A 24795-nucleotide genomic window follows, 5' to 3' on the forward strand; every position below is an offset into this window, starting at 1 on the left:
CCTTAGATTGTCCGCAATCTTAAGCAGTTTGAAAAACACTTAAACCCAGGATTTTTCCGCTATTTGCGTGAAACTGTATGATCAGTGTGATCTCTTTTTTCAGAGGATTGTCTGTTGGTGCAATAGCTTCCCGCTTAAGTGTATGTCTCACAACCTGAAGGTCACAGGTTCAAGCCTCACTTGGTGCAGACTTCATCTAAGTTGCATTTCACACAACATGACTATCAATGAATACATCTGCAATTGTTAAAGATAACATGAAATACTTAATTGAGTGTCTTTTACATACTTCATTGTGAAAATAGCTGATCTACAATCTCACAACTTTTCAAATAGCAATGAGAGTATGTGTTTTCAATGTATAACATACTTCATTGTGAAAATAGCCGATGTACAATCTGACAACTTTTAATGGTTTGTGAGCTTGTAGATCGGCTACTTTCACTAGTTTTGGTTCTGAGGAGATGTACAATTTCTTCATTGGTAAATGGTTTGTGAACGAGTGATCTTAGTGTTAGTGAAACAGGGGCTTGGGTCATGACAGAAGGCAAGAGTTTGTGATCCTCAACAGACAATATCAGCCTGGACAAAGCTATAGCACTATAGGCAGTGTTGCAGCTACCTAAGTGCATCATGACCGCATGAATTGCAAAAAACATGACTCAATCTATTCCGTTTCCATGGCTCTCTCTCTCTTCAATCTATTCCGTTTCCATGTCTTTCTCTTCAATCTATTCCGTTTCCATGTCTCTCTCTCTCTTCAATCTATTCCGTTTCTATCTTCAATCTATTCCGTTTCCATCTCTCTCTCTCTCTCTCTCTCTCTCTCTCTCTCTCTCTCTCTCTCTCTCTCTCTCTCTCTCTCTCTCTCTCTCTCTTTCTCTTTCTCTTTCTCTTTCTCTCTCTTTCTCTTCTCTCTCTCTCTCAGGGGCGGCCATAGCTGAACTCATGAGGAACACATCTATCGCTTTGACCAGTAAGCTCTGCCCTTAGATTGTCCGCAATTTTGAACAGTTTGAAAAACACTTAAACCCAGGATTTTTCAGCTATTTGCGTGAAACTGTATCATCTGTGTGATCTCCTGTCTGTTGGTCCAATGGCGTCTCCCTTAAATAAGTGCCTCACAATCTCAATGTCGCCAGTTCAAGCCTCACTTGATGCAGACTTCATTTAAGTTGAATTGCAAACAACATGACTGTATCAATGAATACATGTGCAAATGGTTAAGATAACCTGAAATGCTCATTTGAGAGTGCGTTTTTTCAATGTATGACATACTTCATTCTGAAAATAGCCGATCTACAATCTCAAAACTTTTCAGATAGCAACGTGTTTCTGAGCTTGTAGATCGGCTGCTTTCACTGTTTTCGGTTGCGAGGAGACATACAATTTCTCTATTGGTAAATGGTTTGTGAACGAGTGGTCTTAGTGTTGGCTTGGTTCATGACAGAATGCAAGAGTTTATGATCTTCAACAGACAACATCAGCCTGGACAAAGCTATAGCACTATAGCTAGTGTTGCAGCCTATTTGTCCGAAGGTTGAGAGTTCGATTCCTGTTAATGGCAACAGGTTGAGATGTCCAATCAATCCATTCTGTTTCCATCTCTCTCTCTCATCAATCTATTCCGTTTCCATGTCTCTCTTCAATCTATTCCGTTTCCATGGCTCTCTCTCTCTCTCTCCAATCTATTCCGTTTCCATGTCTGTCTGTCTCTCTCCCTCTCTTTCTCTCCAATCTATTCCGTTTCTCTCTCTCTCTCTCTCTCTCTCTCTCTCTCTCGCTCTCTCGCTCTCTCGCTCTCTCTCTCTCTCTCTCTCCCCCTCCAGTTTCCATGTCTCTCTCTCTCTCTCTCTCTCTCTGGCCCTGTATTATCGCTGCTTGCAGCTATATTTCAACTTGTTTTTTGTTTGTTTAGTAAATTAATGCCCTACTTCAGGAGTAGCGCACAAATCTATCGAAGATGGCAGAACTACAAGGTCACAGCGTATTGTATGGCTTTTTTAGCTATTGAGTTCTTGTGTTTGTCTTGTTTTGTGTTGAACCAATGAAAAATATTAACAAGAGCTTTTGACTAAATTATATAACTACATTCGAACACATGATGTTGTTTCTGTTTCCTGAAAAGTAACAGTTTTGGACATGCAAGGTTTTCCACCCGACAGCGACAATCTCCTCAATGAGCACCTAAACCAAGCCACTCCTTCCTGTTTTAATGTCGTAAAGTCTACTATACCAGCCCTGACAAAAAGGATAACCTTTTTGTATTTTATTTTATTTCAGAGAGTTAAAGTGGTTGAGCAGTGGTTCTCAAACGTTTCCATTTCAAGGACCCCTAAATTAACATGTATTTGGCTACAGACCCCCATCTGTAAACGTGTCTCACGTTTTGAGCTTGTAGATCGCCTATTTTCAAATAGCCGATGTGTGTGTGTATATAGGGCTGAAGAGGTTTAAATGACTATGATGCTATATTAACTGATTTAGCTGAGGACCCCTGGAACCCCCTCAAGGACCCCTGTGAGTCCCCAGACCCCCCTTAAAAAAACACCTGACTAAAGACTAAACATCTTCAATATTTTTTTTTTCTCTGTGATTCGTTATTTGATCATCTGGTTAGCCAGACAGGTCTGCTCCACACAGCCGCACCATGCTGTTTTGCCCCATGTACTGTTCTGCTAGGGTGTCTGTAGTGATGTGTCTTGGCATGAAGGGTTGTTTTTAACTTGGGTACGTGTGTTTTCACACCGAAAATAGCCGATCTGCAACCTCACGACTCGACGTGTCGACCTCGTGCCTTAATGCGGGCAATTAAGAATAAAACAAGCATATTTTATTTTGTACTCCCATCTATTGATACTGTCACTGGTGTTGATGTGTCACTGGAATGGGGACAGAAGAGGGAGAGGTAACAAAAAAGCATGCCAGCCAGGCGGGAGAAGGAGAGGGGTAGGTTAGCAAGACGGCAGAAAGTTAAAGTTAAGTCAGCAGCTACCTGTAGATCGCTATAGATAATCGATTAACTGCAGTGGTTGTGGATAGAGCAAGCATCTCAAGTTCAGAAGTTTATAAAAAACACCCTGAACTGGTGCTGAACAGATCTGTTTGTAAGAACATATGAACATATGACACCCAATGACTCGTCATTGGGTGGGACAGGGGTTGTTCTTCTTATATTGTGTATGTGGTGCTGCTTTTGCTGAATTAACCCCACACGCACACAAACACTTGTGTTATTAATTGTGAGGACAAACATTTTATGATGCCATTGAAGATCAATGTGTTTCAGCGTTTTGCGTTGTGACCTTGTAGATTGGCAATTTTTCAGTGTAAAGTATAAAATGTGGGAAAAAGTGTAGCCATACAAGTACATTCACAGAACTCAGTGGGTCAATGGTCATCATACCTTAGGCAAGGTACTAATTTGCTGAGCATGTTTTGTTCTTTTCTTTCACCATCGTCACTGAATTACAGGTCATATAAGCTGAACACAGAATTATGACTGCCAATAGTTATTTAAATAATTAATACAAAATAAATAATACCGCGGCAACTTGGCAAATTGTTGTTCCTGTGAATCAATAACCAAGGCACATTCTTAAGCTAAATCTTAGCCATTTTAATTAAAGGACTTTTAAGTAATTGGAGACTAAACATGAATCAGCAACTTAAAGTTTTACGCATTCTACAAAATGAAGGAAGGATAAAAAGGCCATCTAACTGCTGGGGCCTATTAACAAAGTAAAACAACTCCAGAATGGACCTTAGTCTGGCTGGTTTTTACTTAAAGGTATTGTAGGGAACATTAAGCCTAAATTTAAAATATATATATATATATATATTTTGCATTTTTTCCCCTCTATCAGCCACTATATAATGATGCTGGGGTGTTTTCCTTTATTGAAACACAGTCCTCCTTCTGAAATCCGTATTTTCCCTAATGTTTATGTGTTCTATGTTTATGTCCGGGACGTAAATTAACGCACGCATGTGCGCGTCCGTGTCCGTATGAACGTTTACTTTCGGTTTTAAAACGCTCTCAAACTTTGTTTTTGAGGCACAGAATTTACTTTTAAGATAGCGTGTGGATAGAATTTAGTTGTTTAACTTCATATATGTGGTCAATTTATCATGAAAGAGCCTATTTAAAAATAAAAATTCAGAGAACCAGCAGGGCGGGAATTTCCGCATATTGTATCCCAATAAAGCAACCTGTTTTCGGGCACCATCCTTTCAAAAAGTACCTCGCTATGGAACTCCCTCCTGCGTCACCCCCTGGTGGTCGGGGAAAAGTACTGCTGGTGTTTATTTACCTCTGAACTCCCCCGTATACCTTTAAGAATGTCAGCGTTTATATGAGGTCCAGAGTGAAACTGATGTGCTAGGATACATAAATACTGCTGCACCTAGTTTGTCACCTTTTTGACGTCTGTACCCGTACCACGTCACACATAAAGTGTGGGGTAAAGTACTGTTCCCCAGAGAATAGCGTCATAGCGCTGCCTTTCTCTGGATGACGCGCTTCTCCCTACACAGCATCACTGGGAAGTTGGCCCCCCTTCACCTTGTCTGGGCTGTGTGTGCATGGCTCAGTTCATCCATAGTGTCGGTCACATCCACTGGCATTGCTGCTGCCTTTTCTAGCAGCTCAGCATTTTGTCACTGTGGGGTTGAAACCTCTTGTCCAAAATGGTTACTTTTCAGGAAATTGAAAGAACCTGTGATCCAATGTAGTTATTATTTTATCTTTGATCTTGTTGATGCTTTTCATTGGTTCAATAGTTATAAGTGAAATTTTATATCTGTTCTAAAATGGCAAAACTAGTACAATTTCATGATAGTGACAGCCTTATGCATCATGTCCTAGAGTCAATCAAGGCTGCCTTACAGACATATCTTTGTCATTCGCTCTCATGCTTTTGTTAGTAGGCTTGTTTTTTTCCTGACCACAATTGTAATTTAGATAAGTTATTTAGCATGTTATTACTGGGTTTACCGGTTTCATTTTCAATCTACATATTTTATAGGTTATTTTGATCGTATGATGTTTAGACTGATGCTAGGTTCCTGGTTTACCTGTGAATCCTAGTTGTTTGAGGCACTACACCGTCTCTCTGCCTTCTATGTATGTGTTTACCTTACTTATTGTAAGTCACTCTGGATAAGAGTGTCTGCTAACTGCCTAAATCAGGGGTCTTCAACGTTTTTCAAGCCAAGGACCCCTTAGTTGAGAGAGGGATGAAGCAGGGACCCCCACTACATATTGTGTTGCAGATTAATACATTTTATAGATTTCATAGATGGCTTCATAGACTTGTTTGGGAGCAACATCATCAGTGTTCAGTAAATTAAGGTTTTTGTTTGTTTACACCAAGGGCCCAGCTTCCTGCTTTGAAGTTGACTCGAATAAGGAAGAGAAGTGACAGTACATATGAATGGCCTGTAGTTTCGCTGTTTTACTATATGCTTCCAGTCACTAGTTTAAAGTCTCCTTTCAATCATCATGATATGCGTTTTGGGAAATTATGGTACCATTTTATTGTAAAATTGACGATAAAGGCTATGCTCTAGGAGGGGCGGGATGATTTGATTGACAAGCTACACAACCAATAGCATTCATTCCCCACCCCCGTTCTTGATTGACAAGCTACCCAACCAATACTGGTCTGGTTGCGTCCCCCCCAGAATAGGGATGGTAGGGTTCAAGTGGTTAATGTAAAGAAGAATTTCCAATCACACAATGATTTGGCGGACCCCCCTGTAGTAACTCTTGAGGACCCCCTGTTGGATACCCCTGGTCTAAATTGTAAATTCTGTAACCCTGCTTTTCCAGCACCGGTGGAGAACGGCGACGCCGAGATGAGCACAGAGGAGACGTGGGACCAGAAAGGGACAGAGCCAAACGAGGCGGAGCCAGGAGGCGGGTCTGGTGGAGACGGGGTGCCGGGCACGGCGGAGGTGACCACGGACGACATGGTGACGTCCCTGGAGGTGATGGAGGACGAGGAGGAAGTGCCAATCATCCCCAAGGTGGCGGCCATCCCACCAGACACTCCCAAGAAGGAGCACGTCAACGTGGTGTTCATAGGACACGTAGGTGAGTGACTTATCTTATCCCACTGCTTCTCAACACTTTTAATTTCAAGGACCCCCAGTTTGATATGCAATAGGCTACGGACCCCAGTGTTTCCCCTCTATGCATGCAACAGTGGTGCGTCACTGCTGCTGAAAGTTGAGCGCCGCTGTTGAATTTTCCTGTAAATTATGAGTATTTATCTTTAACACATTGACCGCCAGAGGTTTATCTCATAATGTACTCACCAGTGCCAACGTTTTATTGTTGTTTTTTGTTTTTTTCACGTCGCCATAGACCTTGTTAAAATCCTTAAAATTGAGCTGTGCACTGTTTGTAAACATCGCGGAGATCTGCCTGGTTCGAGCAGTGAAAAACACGTGTCAAACGGAGCCGCCATGTTGTAGTTAGAACGGTTTATGTTAACACATTGAGTGCCAAAAACGGCCCCGACCGTTTTTCATAATCCTAACAAGGTGTGCCAAAAACGGTTATGGCCGTTTTGGGGAAAAAATATGAAAAATTAAAAAAAAAATCATTTTTTTTTTTTTTTTTTTTCACAGCACCAGGAGATATGATTTTACGAAGATTTAGACTCCAATCCACTTACTTGTTAAGTTATGACTTCAAAAGCCTATATCTCGGCTCCTGTGTACTTTTTGTTTTTACGATGTATTTTCGACTATTTTCAACTGGCTGCAACTATGGAACGGATTACCGAATGTTTTTAATCTTTTTCCCCGGATTGTACGAGACCTCTATGTGTGTAATGAGGGTATCACCGTGAGGACGGTGATCGCTGAAAATGTTTTGTGACTACTTGAAAAAGGTCCAAAAATTGTTAAAAATCCAGGCACTGGAGGTACCCTGTTTTGAAAAACCCCTGGCACTCAATGTGTTAAACAGTGATCACCGAAGAGAAAAAACTACAAGGAGAAAATGGGGTTTCAGTTTCGTCATTAGAGCGGGGGCCGACGGGATCGGCAAAACCGGATCCCGAATAATTCCGCTTCCGGTGGTGTTACAATGAAATGTGCCGTATCGAAAATTGGAAAAAGTTTTTTTTTTTTTTGAAAAAAAGGAAAAAGCACCAGTTGGCGCATAGCCCGTAGGCTACGGGATCGGCGCTTTACGGTTGGATTTATCGGCCCGTAGGCTACGGGCCTGGCGGTCAATGTGTTAACGATGTAAGATGGCCCCATATGATGTCTTTATAAACTAAAGTTATATTTTACGTTAACGCTTCAGATGTTTCATATCCCCGTAGATGCATTGAAAGAGTTATGACACACGTTACTACTATAAGCAGTGAGCAAACAGCAACAGATTCCAAATAAACGATTAGTTGGAATTGGTAATAAATGTTGCTACGTTACAATGTTAGTCAATGGGAGTGTTTTCTCTCTGGGGCTATTGCATATCGCTTCATATTCAGGTCAATTCACTTTACGCTTACCTTACCTCGGCATATTAAAACAAGCACCAGTAGATGTCATCAATGAAGCAAACTAGCGCTGATCAGGATTAGGCCTATCATTTGGCAAAGGAAAAAAAGAGTCTTGCGACTAGACTGCTGCATCGCCTCCCAAAAAGAACGGCTCTACAACATATTGTAGCAGTTCAAAGTGTGGATACCTTAAAGATTTGTTTTTGTCAAGCAAGCAACACCGTTGCATGATGAAGTGTAAATCAAACGTAGCAGTACATCAAACGTAGTGATTTGGTTGGAATATGCAAGGAAACCTCTGTAAAATAAACATTTTGGAGTAGCATCTTAATGATATTGCACAAAGATGGATGCCTTGAGGCGGTCCACGCCTTATTTCTTATTTTGAATGTAAAACCTTTTTATATACATATCCACCACTGCTGCTTACAACTCCATCATTGGGGAAACACTGGACCTCCACGTGATATGATGACTTATCTTTGGGATCTACACTGAATCTATCTAACTGAGAGTATACAAATGGTGGTAACACTTTACTTAAAGGTTGCATCTATAATGCATTATAATCACATTTATAACGGATTATAACACTCGTTATATATGTTTATAATTATGTATGACAACTTATTACAATGTTTATAACATAATATAAGTGCTGGTCATAATGCATTATAAGCTCAATGGGACAGCACATTATAACTACATAACTTAGTCAGTTATAAAGTGTCTTTGTTAGAAGTTCTTATGCATAAGTATAAACATGCTATGCTATGAAGCATTATAAGTGCATTGTAATGCATTATAGACCCAACCTTTAAGTAAAATGGTACCTGGTAGTTATAATAACTCAGTTCCACTGAGTTTATAATGCATTATGACCAGCACTTATACATTATATATAAGTTATAATACTTTATAACCCTTGTTATAAGTTGTTATGCATAATTATAAACATCTATAACTATTGCTATAATGTCTTTATAAGTGCATCATAATGCATTATAAATGTGATTATAATGCACTATAGACGCAACCTTTTTAAGTGAAGTGTTACCCAAATGGTTAATGGTTCCATTTGGTTCCATTTGTATGCTCTGAGTCACAGACCCGTCAAGGCAGTGTGGGTTGGGACCCCCCACATTATTCTTTCTTTTTTTTGGGGGGTGGGGAGGGGTACCCCAGATGACCATTATCAAAAGTAATCATCAAACTATACTATAAAAACTGTCAAACATTGGCCAAATTGTCAAATGATATTAGTAATTATCTTTGAAAATAGCTGATCTACAAGCTCACAACGTCTCGTGTTGCGAGGCGTTGTGAGCTTGTAGATCGGCTATTTTCCCATTGTATCTGTGGAACTGTCAAACTAAATGAAATGCCTCAACTTCTACAATTCCAAGTACGGGGGATCCCCAGTTTAAATGTGATTATTTTGGGGGGTCGCGTCCTGAAAAGGTTGAGAACCACTGCGTTAAGGGACCATTTGGAATCCTGCCGTGGTCCCCAGACCCAATTTATTGTCCACTATAGCCTGATTTAATGCTACCATCACACCAAATGCGTTGACGTACGTCAAGTCAACAGATTTGATACATTTTCAATAGAGAGCTTGTGATGCGGCTTGTTCCATTCTTACTGGTGTTTTAGTTAATTCCTCTCTATTTGCCTTCACCTCCAGACGCTGGCAAGTCCACAATTGGAGGACAGATCATGTGAGTACACAAGTTCATATGTCCTTTTATTGGAGTTCCATTTCTAGACTAGAACACATTTTATATGCAAAAATAGCAGATCTACAAGCTCAAAATGCACACCGTGTTGTGAGCTTGTACATCTGCTATTTTTGACACATGACAAAATGTATAAAATAGCAAGTGGTTAAAGGAGCACTTCTCCTATTCCTGTCTTCATAGTGAACGACCCTATGAACGTCTTCATTAGTGAGCGGCAATTATATTTTAGTCTTCTATAATAAGCGCTCACTAATGCTCATTATAAGATGCCACCATTTCTGTCTACTCTGTGTAGGCAGGCTTGATAATTTCAAACACACTTTTTTAAAATGTTATTCTTGGTGTGGCTGAGCATTCTGTGTCATATGTACAGTAGTAGGCTACTATGTCTCCTGTCCTTATCGATGCATGTGTGTCATATGTACAGTAGTAGGCTACTATGTCTCCTGTCCTTATTGATGTATCCAAAGCACTGAGCAAAAAACATTCATTCAAAAGCCTAACAGCAGCTTTCAATGTCTTGTGTGTGACACAGCCTAATACAAAATGAAGCATATGGATTGGCACACACATTCACATTGAATAAACTAAACACCATTTTCTAGTCAGTGAGAACACATCTCCAAAATATTGCATTTTTAGTTTATCTTAGAGACACTTTTATCCCTGTTTAGTAGGGTTGTCCGATATTGGCTTTTTTACCGATAACCGATATTGTCAAACTCTTAATTACCGATACCGATATCAACCGATACCGATATATGCGGGGATTATTGTGATTAGGGTAAGCTCAAATTTCATATCACACACACCATACAGTAAGAACTACTGTAAATTATAAAAAAAAAAAAAAAAAAAACGATACCGATATTTTCCGATATCGATTTTTATGCTAATATCGGCCGATAATATCGGGAGGCCGATAATATCGAACATCCCTACTGTTTAGGAAATGGAACAACAGTGTTTGGGGTTCTTTTATGCCATTTCACAAATGACAGATTGGGGACTCTAATCCTAACCAAAAGTTTCAGGTGTGAGATGTTTTGTTTTTGCTTTAATCTTTGCAGGTATCTAACAGGCATGGTGGAGAAGAGGACTCTGGAGAAGTATGAGAGGGAGGCCAAGGAGAAGAACAGGGAAACCTGGTGAGTCCAGCTCTACGTCCACAGACATCTACAACCGTTGGTGCTTGTGTACAAAACGGCACAATGACCGTTTGCTAACTCTGTTTGTCTATTATTTTACATTAAACACACACCTTGGTGTAACTTATCCTGCTTTATATTAGAGACTAACAGTGTGTGTGGTTCTGGCTCTAACCTCGCAAACCGCTGGACTGATGAACGCGAAACTTTGCATGCACACTGACAGTAGGCCACATAAGTATGTCCACTCCAATCTTTTTTCCACTGATTTGTTTGTTTCTTACGAAAATCAAGTCACCTTGTTTGGATTTCACTCACCTGCCAAAAAGATGTGAGGCTCACTCTGTTTTATAAATAAGTCTGTTTGGAAAATGGTGATGCTTCGAACTTCCATCAAAAGTGGTATTATGTAAACTCTCCATAAGAGAGAGCCACAGGACAGTGGTAGATAGTTAAAATATTTACAAACCAAGGCACATTCGGGGGGGGGGGGGGGCTACAGTGGCCTCCGTAACTTTTCCAGCTGTTGTAAACTAATAAATAAAAAACACACCTTTGTGCATCAGCCTTTGACATCATCTAGTCTGAACTAAGCACTACATTGCAGTCATCCAGCTCATTGCTCTTAACTTTGTCTATGTTTGTAGGTATTTGTCCTGGGCTCTGGACACAAACCAAGAGGAGAGAGACAAAGGAAAGACTGTGGAGGTTGGCCGGGCATACTTTGAGACAGAGAAAAAGCACTTTACCATCCTCGATGCTCCAGGTCACAAAAGTTTTGTACCTAACATGATAGGAGGAGCGTCGCAAGCCGACCTGGCTGTGTTGGTGAGTTCTTTATGTATGCAACTTTAGGAAGTCCTCTGCATAGATGTATATCGTGGAAACGTGTCCAAAACTGTTACTTTTAAAAACAAAAAAAGAGAGAACCTGTGTTCCTATGGATCCAATGTAGTTATTATGTAGGCACAAGCTCTCGTTAATACTTTTCATTGGTTCAATATTTATAAAACCCACAAACGGACTGAATCACCTTCAATTACAAGCTCACCACTTGCCACAATGTGACACATGGTGAGCTTGTAGATCTGCGAGTTTGACACTTTTGTGTGACACTGTATTAAGAGGAATTAGGGTAGTAATTTATTTATTTGCTTTTAATAAAAAATTATAAAGTTGAAATATGGAGATAAGAGGTTTCGACTCTTTTCTGAAGTTAAACTTGTTATGTCAATCTACTTTACACAAGGTTACACTGAAATAATAGTTTTAGGTCAATGCAAAAACGCCACAATATTTGAAATAGCAGCATAGTGCAGATTGCCACTGAATTGCATGTTTCTCCGGTCCATTTTGACATGTTCATTGCATAAACATGTTTTACATGTCTACTTTAACCACTTAACCCTACCTACTTTGTATGATAACTTTAACCACTTAACCCTATGGACTTTGTATGATAAATATTGTATGTATTGTTATGTGCCACACCTTATGTAAACATTAAGCATAAAGGATATTTTTTGAGAATATCCAGCTATAACTACATGCCCAAAACAAGAATGTCAGGTTTGCTGTTGTAGGTGGTGTGGTATTTTTAGTTAGTTTTAGTATGTTTTTTGTTAAAATGGTCAAAGCTCTATATTGTGATGGTAATCATTGCTATAGAGTGTTTGTTCTGTAACAGGGGTCTCCCTGTCTCTCCAGCTCTTTAGTAAACTAAAAATACAGTTTCAGGTGGATTACACATTTTCTGTCCAATTATCAGCTTAAATTTTATAATCCAGCTCCAATTTCTTAAGTTAATTTTTTGTTTCATCACTTTCAATTTCACTTTTATCCTGTATGAGTTCTGATTAGATTAAATTGGTATGTCAACCTGAAAATGTATATTTTCTGTTTACTAAAGAGCTACAAACACACAATATCAATGATTACCAGGGGAATATTGAAATATTAACTTATTATAACAAAACAAAAATTTAACAGGACCTTTAATTGCACTCTTTGAATAATCAAACATTGATTACAAACACATAGTCCCCAGCCATCATTTACATCAGTCCTGTATCCCTCATTCCACCAGAAACATTGTGAAGACATAACAATTTTCTTAATGATCCCCCCCAGGTGATCTCGGCCAGGAAAGGGGAGTTTGAGACGGGCTTTGAGAAGGGCGGTCAGACGCGGGAGCACGCAATGCTGGCCAAAACGGCCGGCGTCAAGCACCTCATAGTCCTGGTCAACAAAATGGATGACCCCACAGTCAACTGGAGCCTTGAGAGGTGACGTATTTCATGACAGACGACATGTACCGTAGATGACTGGTTCTCAAAATGGGGTCTGGGGATCCCCAAGGGTCCTTGAGTGACTTCCACGGGCCCCTAGCTAAATGATTAATAGTTGGGAACAAAATGGGCCCTTTTGTAAAATGGATCTCCATTTGTACCCTTTTAACACTGAGGATTGTACAGTGTAGTTTGGTGTCCCAGAGATAAACCAGAAAAGTGTGTTCCTCGGAGCTTAGTTTATGGACAAAGTTGTATGTAGTAGTAGAAAGTGTTCTTGTAAAAAATGTAATAATAATTGCCTCATGGTGGCGCTATAACAGGCCAATTTGAAATAATTGGGTGGAGGTTCTTCCTTGGCCTACTCGGGGTGTGTGTGCTTAGTTTCAGGTGATCAGTCCTGTGGTGCCCAAAATAAGCTGTTCACAGACGTATGGACTAATAGACTAGGAGGGAAAGCATAATCCTTCGGCCTGGGAGGATAAAAAATCACATCAAAAAGCGTGTTGTCTGTTAATGCATATCTTCATTTGTTCAAGTGTGTCTCTGTCTCAGGCACTGACCAGTGTTACTCTGTCCAACCTTGTGCAGATACGAGGAGTGCAAGGAGAAGTTAGTGCCATTTTTAAAAAAGGTGGGCTTCAACCCCAAGAAAGACATTTACTTCATGCCCTGCTCTGGTCTGACTGGAGCCAACCTCAAGGAACCAGTGGAGGACCTGTGCACGTGGTACACGTAAGTCTGAAAACATGTCACTATTATATCACCTTTTATTTCTTGGCCTGCGGTGTGGCATTCTGAGTTGAGGTGAAATCAGCTGTGTTTTGTGCTACAAAAGTCCCCCCCCCCTCTTTAAAATCAAAATCACACCCTCTTTAAATATTGGGCAAAATCGATGAATCCCCTCCATCTGCAAAGCTTTGTTATTTTTCCTCATGACTCCATTTGTTGTAATTACAGAGGGTTACCATTCATTTCACACCTGGACAGCTTGCCAAATTTCAACAGATCAAGTGACGGCCCTGTTAGATTACCCATCGTAGACAAATACAAGGTAAGAATTACACCCTGCTGGGATTGGAATTGGCACACTGCTGTTTTGATTGATACAATTTTATATCAAAGAACCTTTATGCAATGACTCAGTTGGGATCTTCTCCTTTGTGTTAAAGTAATGCAAGCCATTGAATCAGTTGAACAATGTGACCTGCATCTTTGATATAACCTTTCACTGTGGTATATTTTTCACAATAACCATTCCACATAAATGGGGTTTTTGACAACTTATCTAAACAAGTAAACACAATTTTGAGTGTGAGCTCCAGACTCTCGTGCCAAAATGTCATTTCTTTATAATGTATTTTAACATACTGCTATTTCTGACAACTTGTTGCTTTCCAAAGTATCCTCAACAAAAGTCCCTGCAGCGTTATGGTCTGGTACTTCCATGGTTTTATTTTGATCTGAATCTTGGACTTGCAGTTGTAGCAGGTGTTTCCAAAAACACTCAAATTAATATTACGCAGTATGACTTTAAGCCCCAAAAAATACCAGACCTTAGTAGAGCTTGTAGATTAGTATTTGTCAACATGTTTAATATGTTTGTTTGACAGTTAACAGTTTGTTTGTATGTTAATTTCTCCGTAGGATATGGGGACTGTAATACTGGGTAAACTGGAGTCGGGCTCCATATGCAAAGCACAGCAGCTCATCATGATGCCTAACAGGGTAAGAGCCTCATAGGACACTACCCTTTTGAGTGTATCTGCATTCCGTCATACGCCTGTGTCGTTTGCTGAAAATAGCAGATCTACAAGCAGATGTTGCGTTGTGACACGTGAGTTTGTAGATCGGCTATTTTCACCAAATGTTGGCTCCAGAATAGGGACACCATGGACGGATTAACCACAACTAGACCATACCCGGTCGACGCATTCGTGGGGGGATATGCGCACATGATCTGGCAACCCGGGAGGCGACATTGTTTGACACTTAAACGCTAATAAGACGCTGAGATTTGATGAAATTGAAAAACGGGCTTCACAGTTAAGTTGAGATGGTAATGGTCAATGGCTGTGTGCAAAATCAGAGCAATTGCTCCAGCCACTGAGGAGAACCGGGTAGCTTCACCACTACAGACACACGACAGACAAACGGACAGAGGTTACTCAAATTATAGGAGGATGACCACAGGTCCTGGACACAAACTCACCATGGAGTTTAGGTCTACATAGGGATATGTTGTCAGTGATCCACAATCGAGAATTGTTTCTTTGAAGTGTAAATGGAGGAATGTTCCTTCAGGTCTAAATGAATTGGTTCATCAGTTTACGTTATGCCTACCAGCTAAGCATGTTTCTCTAGGGGTGTTCGATATTGAAAAATATACTATCACGATATTTTTCAAGAAATATCACGATAGACAATATATATCACCATCATTTTGTTATGTTCGTGTTTATGATTATTATTATTATTTTATGATTATTAATAACATATGATGATTAATTATATTATATGATTATAACATTTTTTATAAGATATGATCATGGGGCACGTATAATCATTATATTATATAACATAATGAATCATCATATCTTATTAATTAATGTGTTCACAGACAGACAGGCTATATACAGATAGATAAATGGATATAATATTTGTTTTCATGCTGCTGATAGATAGATATAGATATAACATTAGTTTTTATGCTGCTGATAGATAGATATAGATATAATATTAGTTTTTATGCTGCTGATAGATAGATAGATGTAGATATAATATTAGTTTTTATGCTGCTGATAGATAGATAGATGTAATATTAGTTTTTATGCTGCTGATAGATAATCTATTCCTTTTTATCCAGCTGTTGCATCATGTGACATTCAGTGTAGGCTGCTTGATGGTGAGTTAGTAGTGTAACAGACTGCTTCAGACAGAACATCTGACTGTCAGTGGTGGAATGTAACTAAGTGCATGTACTTAAGTACAAATTTGAGGAATTTTCACTTTACTGGATCATCTTACATTTTCAGTTCTTCTACTTTTACTCCACTACAATTTAGTTACTTTGTAGATTTGTATTACAAAACACGCATTAACCACTTTATCCCTATATACTTTGGCTATTTGAAAATAGCCGATCTACAAGCTCACAACGCGTCGCTTTGCGACCCGTTGTGAGCTTGTGAGTATTTCTGCATTGCAGCACTGATACTTTTACTTAAGTACTTTTTCCACCACTGGAAAAGTACAGGTCACACAATGGATCATTGATATGCATATGCATCCAGCCAGGTCGGTCATTCCTATGTTAATTCATGGTGTTGATAAGCTTTAGTAAGCGAGGTACGAATTGTTGTTTTTAATCGATACGCATGGTCCGTCGATCCATGTGCGTGCGTGCGTGCACTCTTTATGCGGGGACACCTTCGCTGTTTCACCCGCTTTTGGTTAAAAGTTATATCGAGTGACGTTCGAACATTGCAAACTTTGCAATTAACTTTAGTTTGCACGTGTCTGTTTTGGAATATCCAAATGAGCCTGACTCTCCGTCCATTACTGCTGTTGTGCAGACTGACAAGACAAGAGCGACGGTCCCCTCGCTGCCAAGAAGAAAGGAGGCGGGGACTTTGGGAGCCTGTGTGATGAACACAACAGATCTTCAAGCAATCAATGCGGTCCGGACGTGCGGTCGAGACGCCTTGTTAGCTTGTAGATCTGCTATTTTTGGCAAACGAAACCGTCGTACTACAGAAGTATAAATGAAGGTATAGAACTGCAAATCATAGAATGTGAGTGTACACACTATAACTGAGTGACTCATTTTATGACGATAGATATGATATCTCTATAAAAGCATATCGTGGAGACATAGGATCGTCGCGACGATATCTATCGCCATATCGAACACCCCTATGTTTCTCCATGTTGATTAATTAATACATCTTAAGGCCAAGGACCACCACTCCAAGGCCCTGGGCATGTTCCCATTTTGCCTGTGCATAATTGAGGGACTAGGGTTGAAGTGGTTAAACAAGTGTGTACTGTAGAAGGAGTGCACACAGAGCACGGAAGCTTAATATATACTGACATGATGGTGTCAAATTCCTAATAGTGTGTTGATGGTTTCTCCTCATGCAGCATGTGGTGGAGGTGCTCAGTCTGCTGTCAGATGATGTGGAGACGGAGGACGCTGAACCTGGAGAGAACCTCAAGCTGCGACTGAAGGGCATCGAGGAAGAGGAGATCCTACCAGGCTTCATCCTGTGTAACGCTGAGAATCTCTGCCACTCAGGACGCACCTTCGATGCCCAGGTACCTACACATTGTTATCATTTATTCATGATGCCCAGGTACCTACATATTGTGTTATCACTTACCTCAGTTAATTCCAGCAAACAAACAAGGTGATTAAAGGGATTTGGCCTACCTGTTCAACAAATGTTGACCAATTCATTGTCCAGACATGGCATACACGGACATCAATGTACCCATTCACAGTGAATTCTGTTTCAGCTGTTCTATTTTATCACATCAGTTCATCATCATTACAATTCTACTGAGTTATCCTTTGCAGGGTTAGAACACGGTTACGCACTTGCGGCCATTGCACTGAATATAATGTAGTCCTGATGTAAAGAAAGGAGACAACGGCGCACATGATGTCAAAAAACTCTGGCGCACACTGACATGGAAGAAAAACAATTTAACATAAAAACTGCATTTTTAAATATCTTCACCCTGGTCAGAGTTTTCCAAAAAGATATTTTTCAGGGACTAAAAACACAGCCCCTGGTGTTTCCCAGGCCTCAGGTTGAGAACCATCGGTTTCAATATGCTCTCCATCAAATTGTAACTTTGGCTGTTTGGAAAATAACTATTTTAGATAATCAGTGACATCACAAAGTGAAGAGACAGCCTTGAGTGATGTTCTGTTTGTTTTTTTTGCTTTCTAAGATTGTCATCATTGAACACAAGTCCATCATCTGTCCTGGTTACAACGCAGTGCTTCATATCCACACCTGCATTGAAGAAGTGCAGATCACGGTAAGTTATGTTGGAAGAAGCATTTATCAGTGTATGGCTTCACACGGAACAGGTGCTTAATGTACAGATGCATTCGGAATAGTGTGGATGTTCTTTTTCTCTACCTAGGAACTTGTATGTCCAAAATCATTACTTTTCAGGAAATGGAAAAAATAATCTGTGTTCCATTTGGTCCAATGTACGTAGTTATTATTTAGTCACAAGCTCTTGTTAATGCTTTTCAATATTTCATCCAACCCAAAGACATGCATAATCACTTTAAACCTAGTGTACCTAATTTGGGAATGTTATTATAACACAACAAAAATAGCTAAAATAGCAGATCTACAAGCTCACAATGTTGACGCGATGAGCTTGTTGGCTATTTTCTCTACTTTTGCACAATACTGTCATACGAAGAATAAAATAGGGCATTTATTTATCAAAAACAAACATAAGGGGGCACGGTGGCGCAGTCGGTAGCACTGTCGCCTCACAGCAAGAAGGCCCTGGGTTGGATTCCCGCCGGGGACGCTGTGGGCGTTGGGGGCGTGTCTTCTCCTCCGCGTCATCAGCGCCCATACCCTAGGTGGGGTTGGCGAAAGGGCCTACTCTGTGTGGAGTTTGCATGGTCTCCCCGTGTCTCCCAGGGTAGTTAATACCCTCACAAAAACATGTAGTAATCCTGGTCACTATACCGCCTCCCCCATGACAGCCGGGGCGCCTGATGGAGGGGAAGGGAACTGGTTGGAATAACGTGTTCCTTCTACGTGCTACGTCCTACCAGGGAAACTCCCCCCTGTCAGGTGACAAGAAGGTCAGTTGGCTCTCATGCACTGAAGGAAGCATGAGCTCGGCCCTGGCCTCCCCAGGCTGTGGGGGACTAGTGTAGTGCTGGTGTAGCGCCCAGGATCACTTAGGAAATTGGCACCGGGTGAAAAAAAATGGGTTACAAAAATCGCGGGATAAAAATTATATTTAAAAAAAACATAAAAGATACAAGGTTAATGCACAAAAGTGTTGGGGATATCAAACTATGTTTTCACAATTTGACAGAAATACGCTGTTAAACCAAATCACAGGATGATTTCTCATCCAGATGTGATTAACCACTTAGTTGACCGGAGTCCCCCTGGAGTTTGTAAAGCCTAGATATTCAACTGGCGGCCCCAGAGGACCTTATTTGTGGTCCCTGGAGTAATTTATCGTTGAACGAAAACATTTTCCCAAATTTCTTTATTCTAAAATGTTTTTTTGGGGGTTTAGTGAAAGTTATGGTATGGTGTGTGCGATATGAAATGTGAGTTTACCATAATCACAGTAATCCTTAATCATATTCCATCAAGAGCTTTTGGAAAGAAATGATAGACTGCCAGTCAGACAGACAGTCACTTAAGAGCACTGCAGAGGGGAGGTGTGTGTCTGTGTCCAGCTGATGCTCGTTGACGCTCGTTTATGTCAAGGCAATTATGTTTCTGCACTGTCAAATAGGTCTACATCTATTCTAAGATGGCATCAAAGCCAAAGCTTCTTTTTAATTATTTTTTTTACAAGCAACCCTCTCTGGCTTATAGATATTTTTGTTAAAGCTGCTGTTAATAACTAGGCAGGCTACACTTGGTTGGTAAAGTCCAGATGACAAGAATATGACTATGACATTAGTGGCATTCATCTTTATGGGTCAGTATTTATATCGTATTTGTTATTAGTGTCTATATGTCCTCTGAAACAATGTGGTTTATAGTGAGAACTTACTCCACTTGTTTATGTACTTTTAAACTGAAGATGATGGTCAATGTTGATGTTAATTTGGGGAAAATAGTCTTGTTATCAACTATCAATTAATTTCCCAGTCCCGATGTGTGCTGGAAGGAGTGACATGCTTAACTGATTTGACCTGCTTTTGTGCAATGTAGCCTAATTAATTATTGGAAGCAGCTGTATTCCAGAAGATTTGGGGACGATCCTCCACTCTGTCTGGTAGGAAATGTATTGCCTCAGAAAAATATGAATTCAGATCATAGTTTTACTGCAAAACATGGTGTTATTCTGTGAAACAACGTTTTGAAAAGGAAATCCCACAGCCTTCAGGTCTGTGTCAGCTTGTCAACTTCTTGAAGTGCGCATGGTACTTTATTTCCCTGTGCTTAACTTAAGGCAGAATTGCAGTCTTACGTGGTGGCTGTGCATGTGCCTCCAGACACCCCTTTAGGTTGGGGGGGGGGGGGGGGGGGAGTGCATTTGCACTACAATTAAATGAAAAATAAATATTAACCATTTAACAGTTGGTTTAACTGGTTCGACATTTTTTTACATTTACCGATAGAGATGGTCCGATCAGGTTTTTTGGGGCCGATCACCAAAGTCAAATCGCCGATCCGATCATGTGGGAGGCCATTTCTATTTTTTTAATTAAAAAGAATAATTATTTATGGATGTAGAATTTTATTTTTATCATTTATTGTCTAGCATTAAAAGACAATATGTCTCAAAACTAAGACAAATACTGACAATGCCTCTGAACATTGGCTTGCAGTTATTGCACCTAACAAAATGCTACAAAATGCAATAATATTAGACGTGTTATTCAGGATGGAAAACAAAGTTGTCCTTTTAAGTTGTCATTTAAATTTAGCATGAGGGAGAGGGACATAGAGGGCCTCCAAGGGTTTTCAGGTCAAGGACCCCTTAGCTGAAGGAGAGATGAAGCAGGGACCCCCACTACAGTATATTGTATAAATATTGTATTTGTGTTGCAGATGAAACCTTTTCATAGATTCCTTAGATGGCTTGATGGACTTGTTTGACAGCACTGAGATCATTTTTTTTTTTTTTATCAGACATTTAAAACTCAGTACTTGTAAAGTTGACCCTAGGCTCTGTACTTCTTAGGTCTGCTCTTTTTCCCTCTACACTCTACCTCTTCTAAAGTCCCCTCAGAATATAGGGATATTAGGGTTCAAGTGGTTAATGTAAATAAAATAAAAAGGTAGGGGTGTCACGATACGCCTAATCGATTCGACTCGATTTTAAGGTCACGATTTGATTCGATTTTTGATACGATTTTTTTTTTTTTAAACGTCCTTTTTTTCAGCTTTGAGGGTTATATGATCATTAATTTAGGCTATTGTCTTGATTTGTAAAGAGAAACACATGTTTCTCAGTAAGTCCCTTTTATTTGAATAATATCAAATGAGAATAACAAAAAGGGTTTTATGCCCTTACAACAACTGTCATTTTCAGATTCTTCTTTAAGCTGAATTAACAACATTCTTGTGAAGCTCTATAACTAAATAAAATCTAAATACAATGTTGAACATGTAAGAAAAAAGGATCCAAAGACAACTGTTATTTGGCTACATGTTCTTAAACTTAAAGTATGTTCACATTGTTTGAACAGGTAAGAGCTTTAACAAACAAAAAGTGTGAATAATAAGCTAAGCCAGGGGTCTTCAACAGGGGGTCCGGGACCCCTAGGGGGTCCTCGGAGTTACTACAGGGGGTCCGCCAAATCTTTGTGTGATATGATTATTTTTTTTACCTTAACCCCATCCCTTTTCTGAGGTGAACTTTAGCCAAAGATAGCAGATCTACAAGCTCACCATACGCGTGTGGAGCATAATCGACAAACGGTAGCCGTTTTGTCAACAACGCATCGGGTGCCCTCATAATTCACTGGGAAGCCAAAATATTGCCAGACTTTTGACTTAAAGGAAGCGGAAGGGTTTTCCAATTCTTCCGTTTGTGTATTACCATCGCTGGCTTCAGCAGTGGCCATGGTGAAATGTAAAGTACAGACGCAACGCTACAGCTGTGTATCTCTCCAAACTCCTCTGTGGTGTGTGTGGGTTTGTCCTGTCTTTTTTTTCCTCCCCGTCGTAAGCACGCATGCGCGATGCACGGAAAAACAACAGCGGCTCGAGCATGGCTTCACCCGGACGTGCAATCGGATGTGCGCATGCGCTGGAGTATTTTTTTTTTTAAATTAACCCTTGAATCGCGATACGGCTTTTGATTTCGATACACTGTATCGAACGTCATTTTCGGTACATTTTCGGTACGTATCGAGTATCGTGACATCCTTAGAAAAAGGTCCTATCACACAATGATTTGGAGACCCCCCTGTAAGTAATTTGCCTGTGATCGGAATGTCCCGATCACATTCTTTACATTCAATCGGGCCGATCCGATCCTTGGCCGATCAATCGGACCATCTCTAGTTACCGGTTAAACGGTTAACCATGAACATTTGGTTTTTATTTTTTTTGTATACATAGCCCTGTGGCCCCGTCCTCAATTAATTTAACAATTTTGTCCCCCTTTCTAATCTAGTTGAATACCCCTTTTGTAAAGCCTAATCTTAGCTTTTATTTCAGTTAACTAAAATGTTTTTCCAATTCTAGTTTTCATTAGTTAAACAACCCTGGTCTGTTCTACTCTTCCAAAGGCCTTAATCTGTCTGGTGGACAAGAAGTCGGGGGAGAAGAGCAAGACGCGACCGCGGTTTGTCAAACAGGACCAGGTGTGCATCGCTCGTCTACGCACCGCAGGAACCATCTGCCTTGAAACCTTCAAAGAATTCCCCCAGATGGGACGCTTCACCCTACGGGACGAAGGTACGGCCAACGTAGAACACTGGTTCTCAAGATTTTAAATTTCAAGGACCCCCAGTTTGATTTCCATTAGACTACAGACCCCCCTTTGATAACATTTTTATATATGGGATGGACACTGTGTCCCTTAAACTCTTGAGTGTACTATTGGAGCCAAATCCAGTAAAAAACTGTTTCTTTGTTACTGTTAATTATTGCTATTTATTTTGTTTATTACTGCAACAAAGTTAAGGAACCAAAGACTTAACTTGCGTTATATTGATATCAGCCTTTATTTGACTTTTCTGAAGGCATCGGTATCGCAATTTATGCATCCAATGTGTCCTGCTTTCAGCCTATTTCAGACATATCATTATAGGCAAAAATATTTTCAAAACCAGCAGATCGACCAGCTCACGTGAGCATGCAGATTGGCTATTTTAAAATTTTAAAATTGGTTATACTAGATTGTGCACTTTTTGACTATCTGTGTCAAAACTTCGGTTATGGGTGGGCTAGGACATCGGCGTCAGCCGGGCTTTACTTGCGTACTTGTATATAGAATGTCCATAGAGGCCAGCATGTCTTTCACTTTGCTTATAACTCTTAACACTTCTGCTCTGCACCATGTGAGTGGTACAGTAATGTTACATATTTTAAGATTAAACAGTATTTGAATTGTTACAACTAGCAATAGAATACGGGTTTGGAAGCATCTTCCATAAAACCCTGATGGACTGTTTGGCTGTATGTAGAACAGTAATACCTAAATGTACATTATAATAACTTAACATGCATTGTTTTGGAAACTGAGCTCTGTCACAAATCGAATTGGCCTAACCAAAAGTTTTAGTTGTGCAATTTCATTTATTTTTACATGTGCATGAATCCTTGTTCAATATTACACATGTTGAATATTTGTGTTATGTCTCCAGGTAAAACCATTGCCATCGGTAAGGTATTGAAGTTGGTTCCAGAGAGGGACTGAAGAGGACCAACACGTCACATGATGGATGGATGGATGGGAGCCCCGGTCACATGACCATGTGAGGAGGGTGGCGGAGGCTTGCTTCGTTGGAAACCACGGCAACCAGCGCCTCGCCGCGCCCCCCGCACCCCACCACCCCTCTCTCTCCGCCTGGCTTAAAAAAACACTTCTGTGAAAAAGAAAAACCTGTTTTTAAGCAAATAATTAAAAACCAAGATCAAGTCCACACGAGTCGGCTTTCTCATATTGAGAGCTCAGCTATGCCATTTTTGGGTTAGCCCCCCCCTCCCCCTCCCCCCCATGTACCTATTCCAGTCTACTCATGATTATTTCCTTTTTTTATGCTTTCATCGATGAAAATGACAGGTGGCAGACATTCTATATAATCCCTGCTGACCACTAGAGGCTAGATTTATCCACTTTTCTGGGGCCAGCATTTGGCGAAAATAGCCGATCTACAAGCTCAGAACGTGTTGCGTTTGTGATGCGTTCTGAGCTAGTAGATCGGCTATTTTCGGCGAAGATATTTAGTGTAGACAAAAAGGATCAGGGGGCCTACTATTGACCTCTGGGGGACTCAAGTATATAGGGTTTAAGTCACTGAATGTCTGCCTCCGCACATCCTGCGTGCAGTATTATATTCAGTGCCTAAAACTCCGCCTCTAGTGGTCATTGGGAATTTGTAGAACCGTAGTTACGTTGGTAACTTTCGTTATATCTCTACACAGATGTGGACCAGCAGGAGTTTGCTAGGAATAAGTAAACGGCAAAAAAAGATGTTTGAAGCAGTTTAACCAGATGAAACCAAAATGTTGATATCCTGGTTATACTTCCATTGCTTTGATCACCCTTTTATATTTTATTTTATTGTTTTTTTGTTTTGGTTTCTCATTAATGGCGTTCTGGCTGTGTGCCTGGGCGTGTTCACATGTTATTAAAGCAAACTACTATGACAATAAAATATGGAATTGGGGAACGGTGACGTGTGTTAATTTGTTGAACTCTTAAGAGGATTTTAAAATCACTTTAATCTCTATTTTGGGCATGTCATAGGTGGGGAAAAAACATTTTAAAAAATGGCAAATGGCCAACCTACAAGCTCAAAATTTGACAGATTGGGTATTCTCCCCACAAGACACCATTGCAAAATGAATTATAAATCAGGGCTTAACCCATTAAGACCTGAGGCTGATTCTACGAATGTCTTCTAAATCCTAACAGTTTTTTGAAAATACATTTTCAAAAATAGCAGATCTACAAGCTCATAGCACTCTGTGCCGTGCTATGAGCTTGTATATCTGCTATTTTAAAAAGACAGATGCGTTCCAGGTCTTAATGGGTTAAAGCACAATATTCTACTATCGTACCGAGTTGAGTTGTGTAGTTACCTTGCTATGATGTACCTCCATATATTGGTGAGATATTGTCAATAGCTCCTGATTAGAAATTAAAAAAAAAAAAAAAAATCCAAAAATAGTCTAATTGACTGCAT

The 24795-nt window shown here is 40.1% G+C and overlaps 1 protein-coding gene across 1 annotated transcript in view; it reads left to right on the forward strand.

Moving 5' to 3' along the window:
* gspt1l (G1 to S phase transition 1, like) overlaps positions 1 to 24285 on the forward strand; it is a 34989-nt gene extending 10704 nt beyond the window's left edge. The window contains exons 3-14 of the mRNA XM_084071035.1: positions 5834 to 6097; positions 9205 to 9238; positions 10330 to 10407; positions 11055 to 11235; positions 12538 to 12692; positions 13287 to 13430; positions 13656 to 13749; positions 14343 to 14423; positions 16839 to 17012; positions 17655 to 17744; positions 22171 to 22339; positions 23251 to 24285. Coding sequence (XP_083927161.1) covers positions 5834 to 6097; positions 9205 to 9238; positions 10330 to 10407; positions 11055 to 11235; positions 12538 to 12692; positions 13287 to 13430; positions 13656 to 13749; positions 14343 to 14423; positions 16839 to 17012; positions 17655 to 17744; positions 22171 to 22339; positions 23251 to 23303 — 1517 coding nt within the window. The 3' untranslated portion in view covers positions 23304 to 24285. The remainder of the gene's footprint in view (positions 1 to 5833; positions 6098 to 9204; positions 9239 to 10329; positions 10408 to 11054; positions 11236 to 12537; positions 12693 to 13286; positions 13431 to 13655; positions 13750 to 14342; positions 14424 to 16838; positions 17013 to 17654; positions 17745 to 22170; positions 22340 to 23250) is intronic.
* The last annotated feature ends 510 nt before the right edge of the window (positions 24286 to 24795 follow it).

The sequence above is a fragment of the Gymnoscopelus microlampas genome, assembly GCF_963454915.1.
Source record: "Gymnoscopelus microlampas genome assembly, chromosome: 11".
NCBI classification, from domain to species: Eukaryota; Metazoa; Chordata; class Actinopteri; order Myctophiformes; family Myctophidae; genus Gymnoscopelus; species Gymnoscopelus microlampas.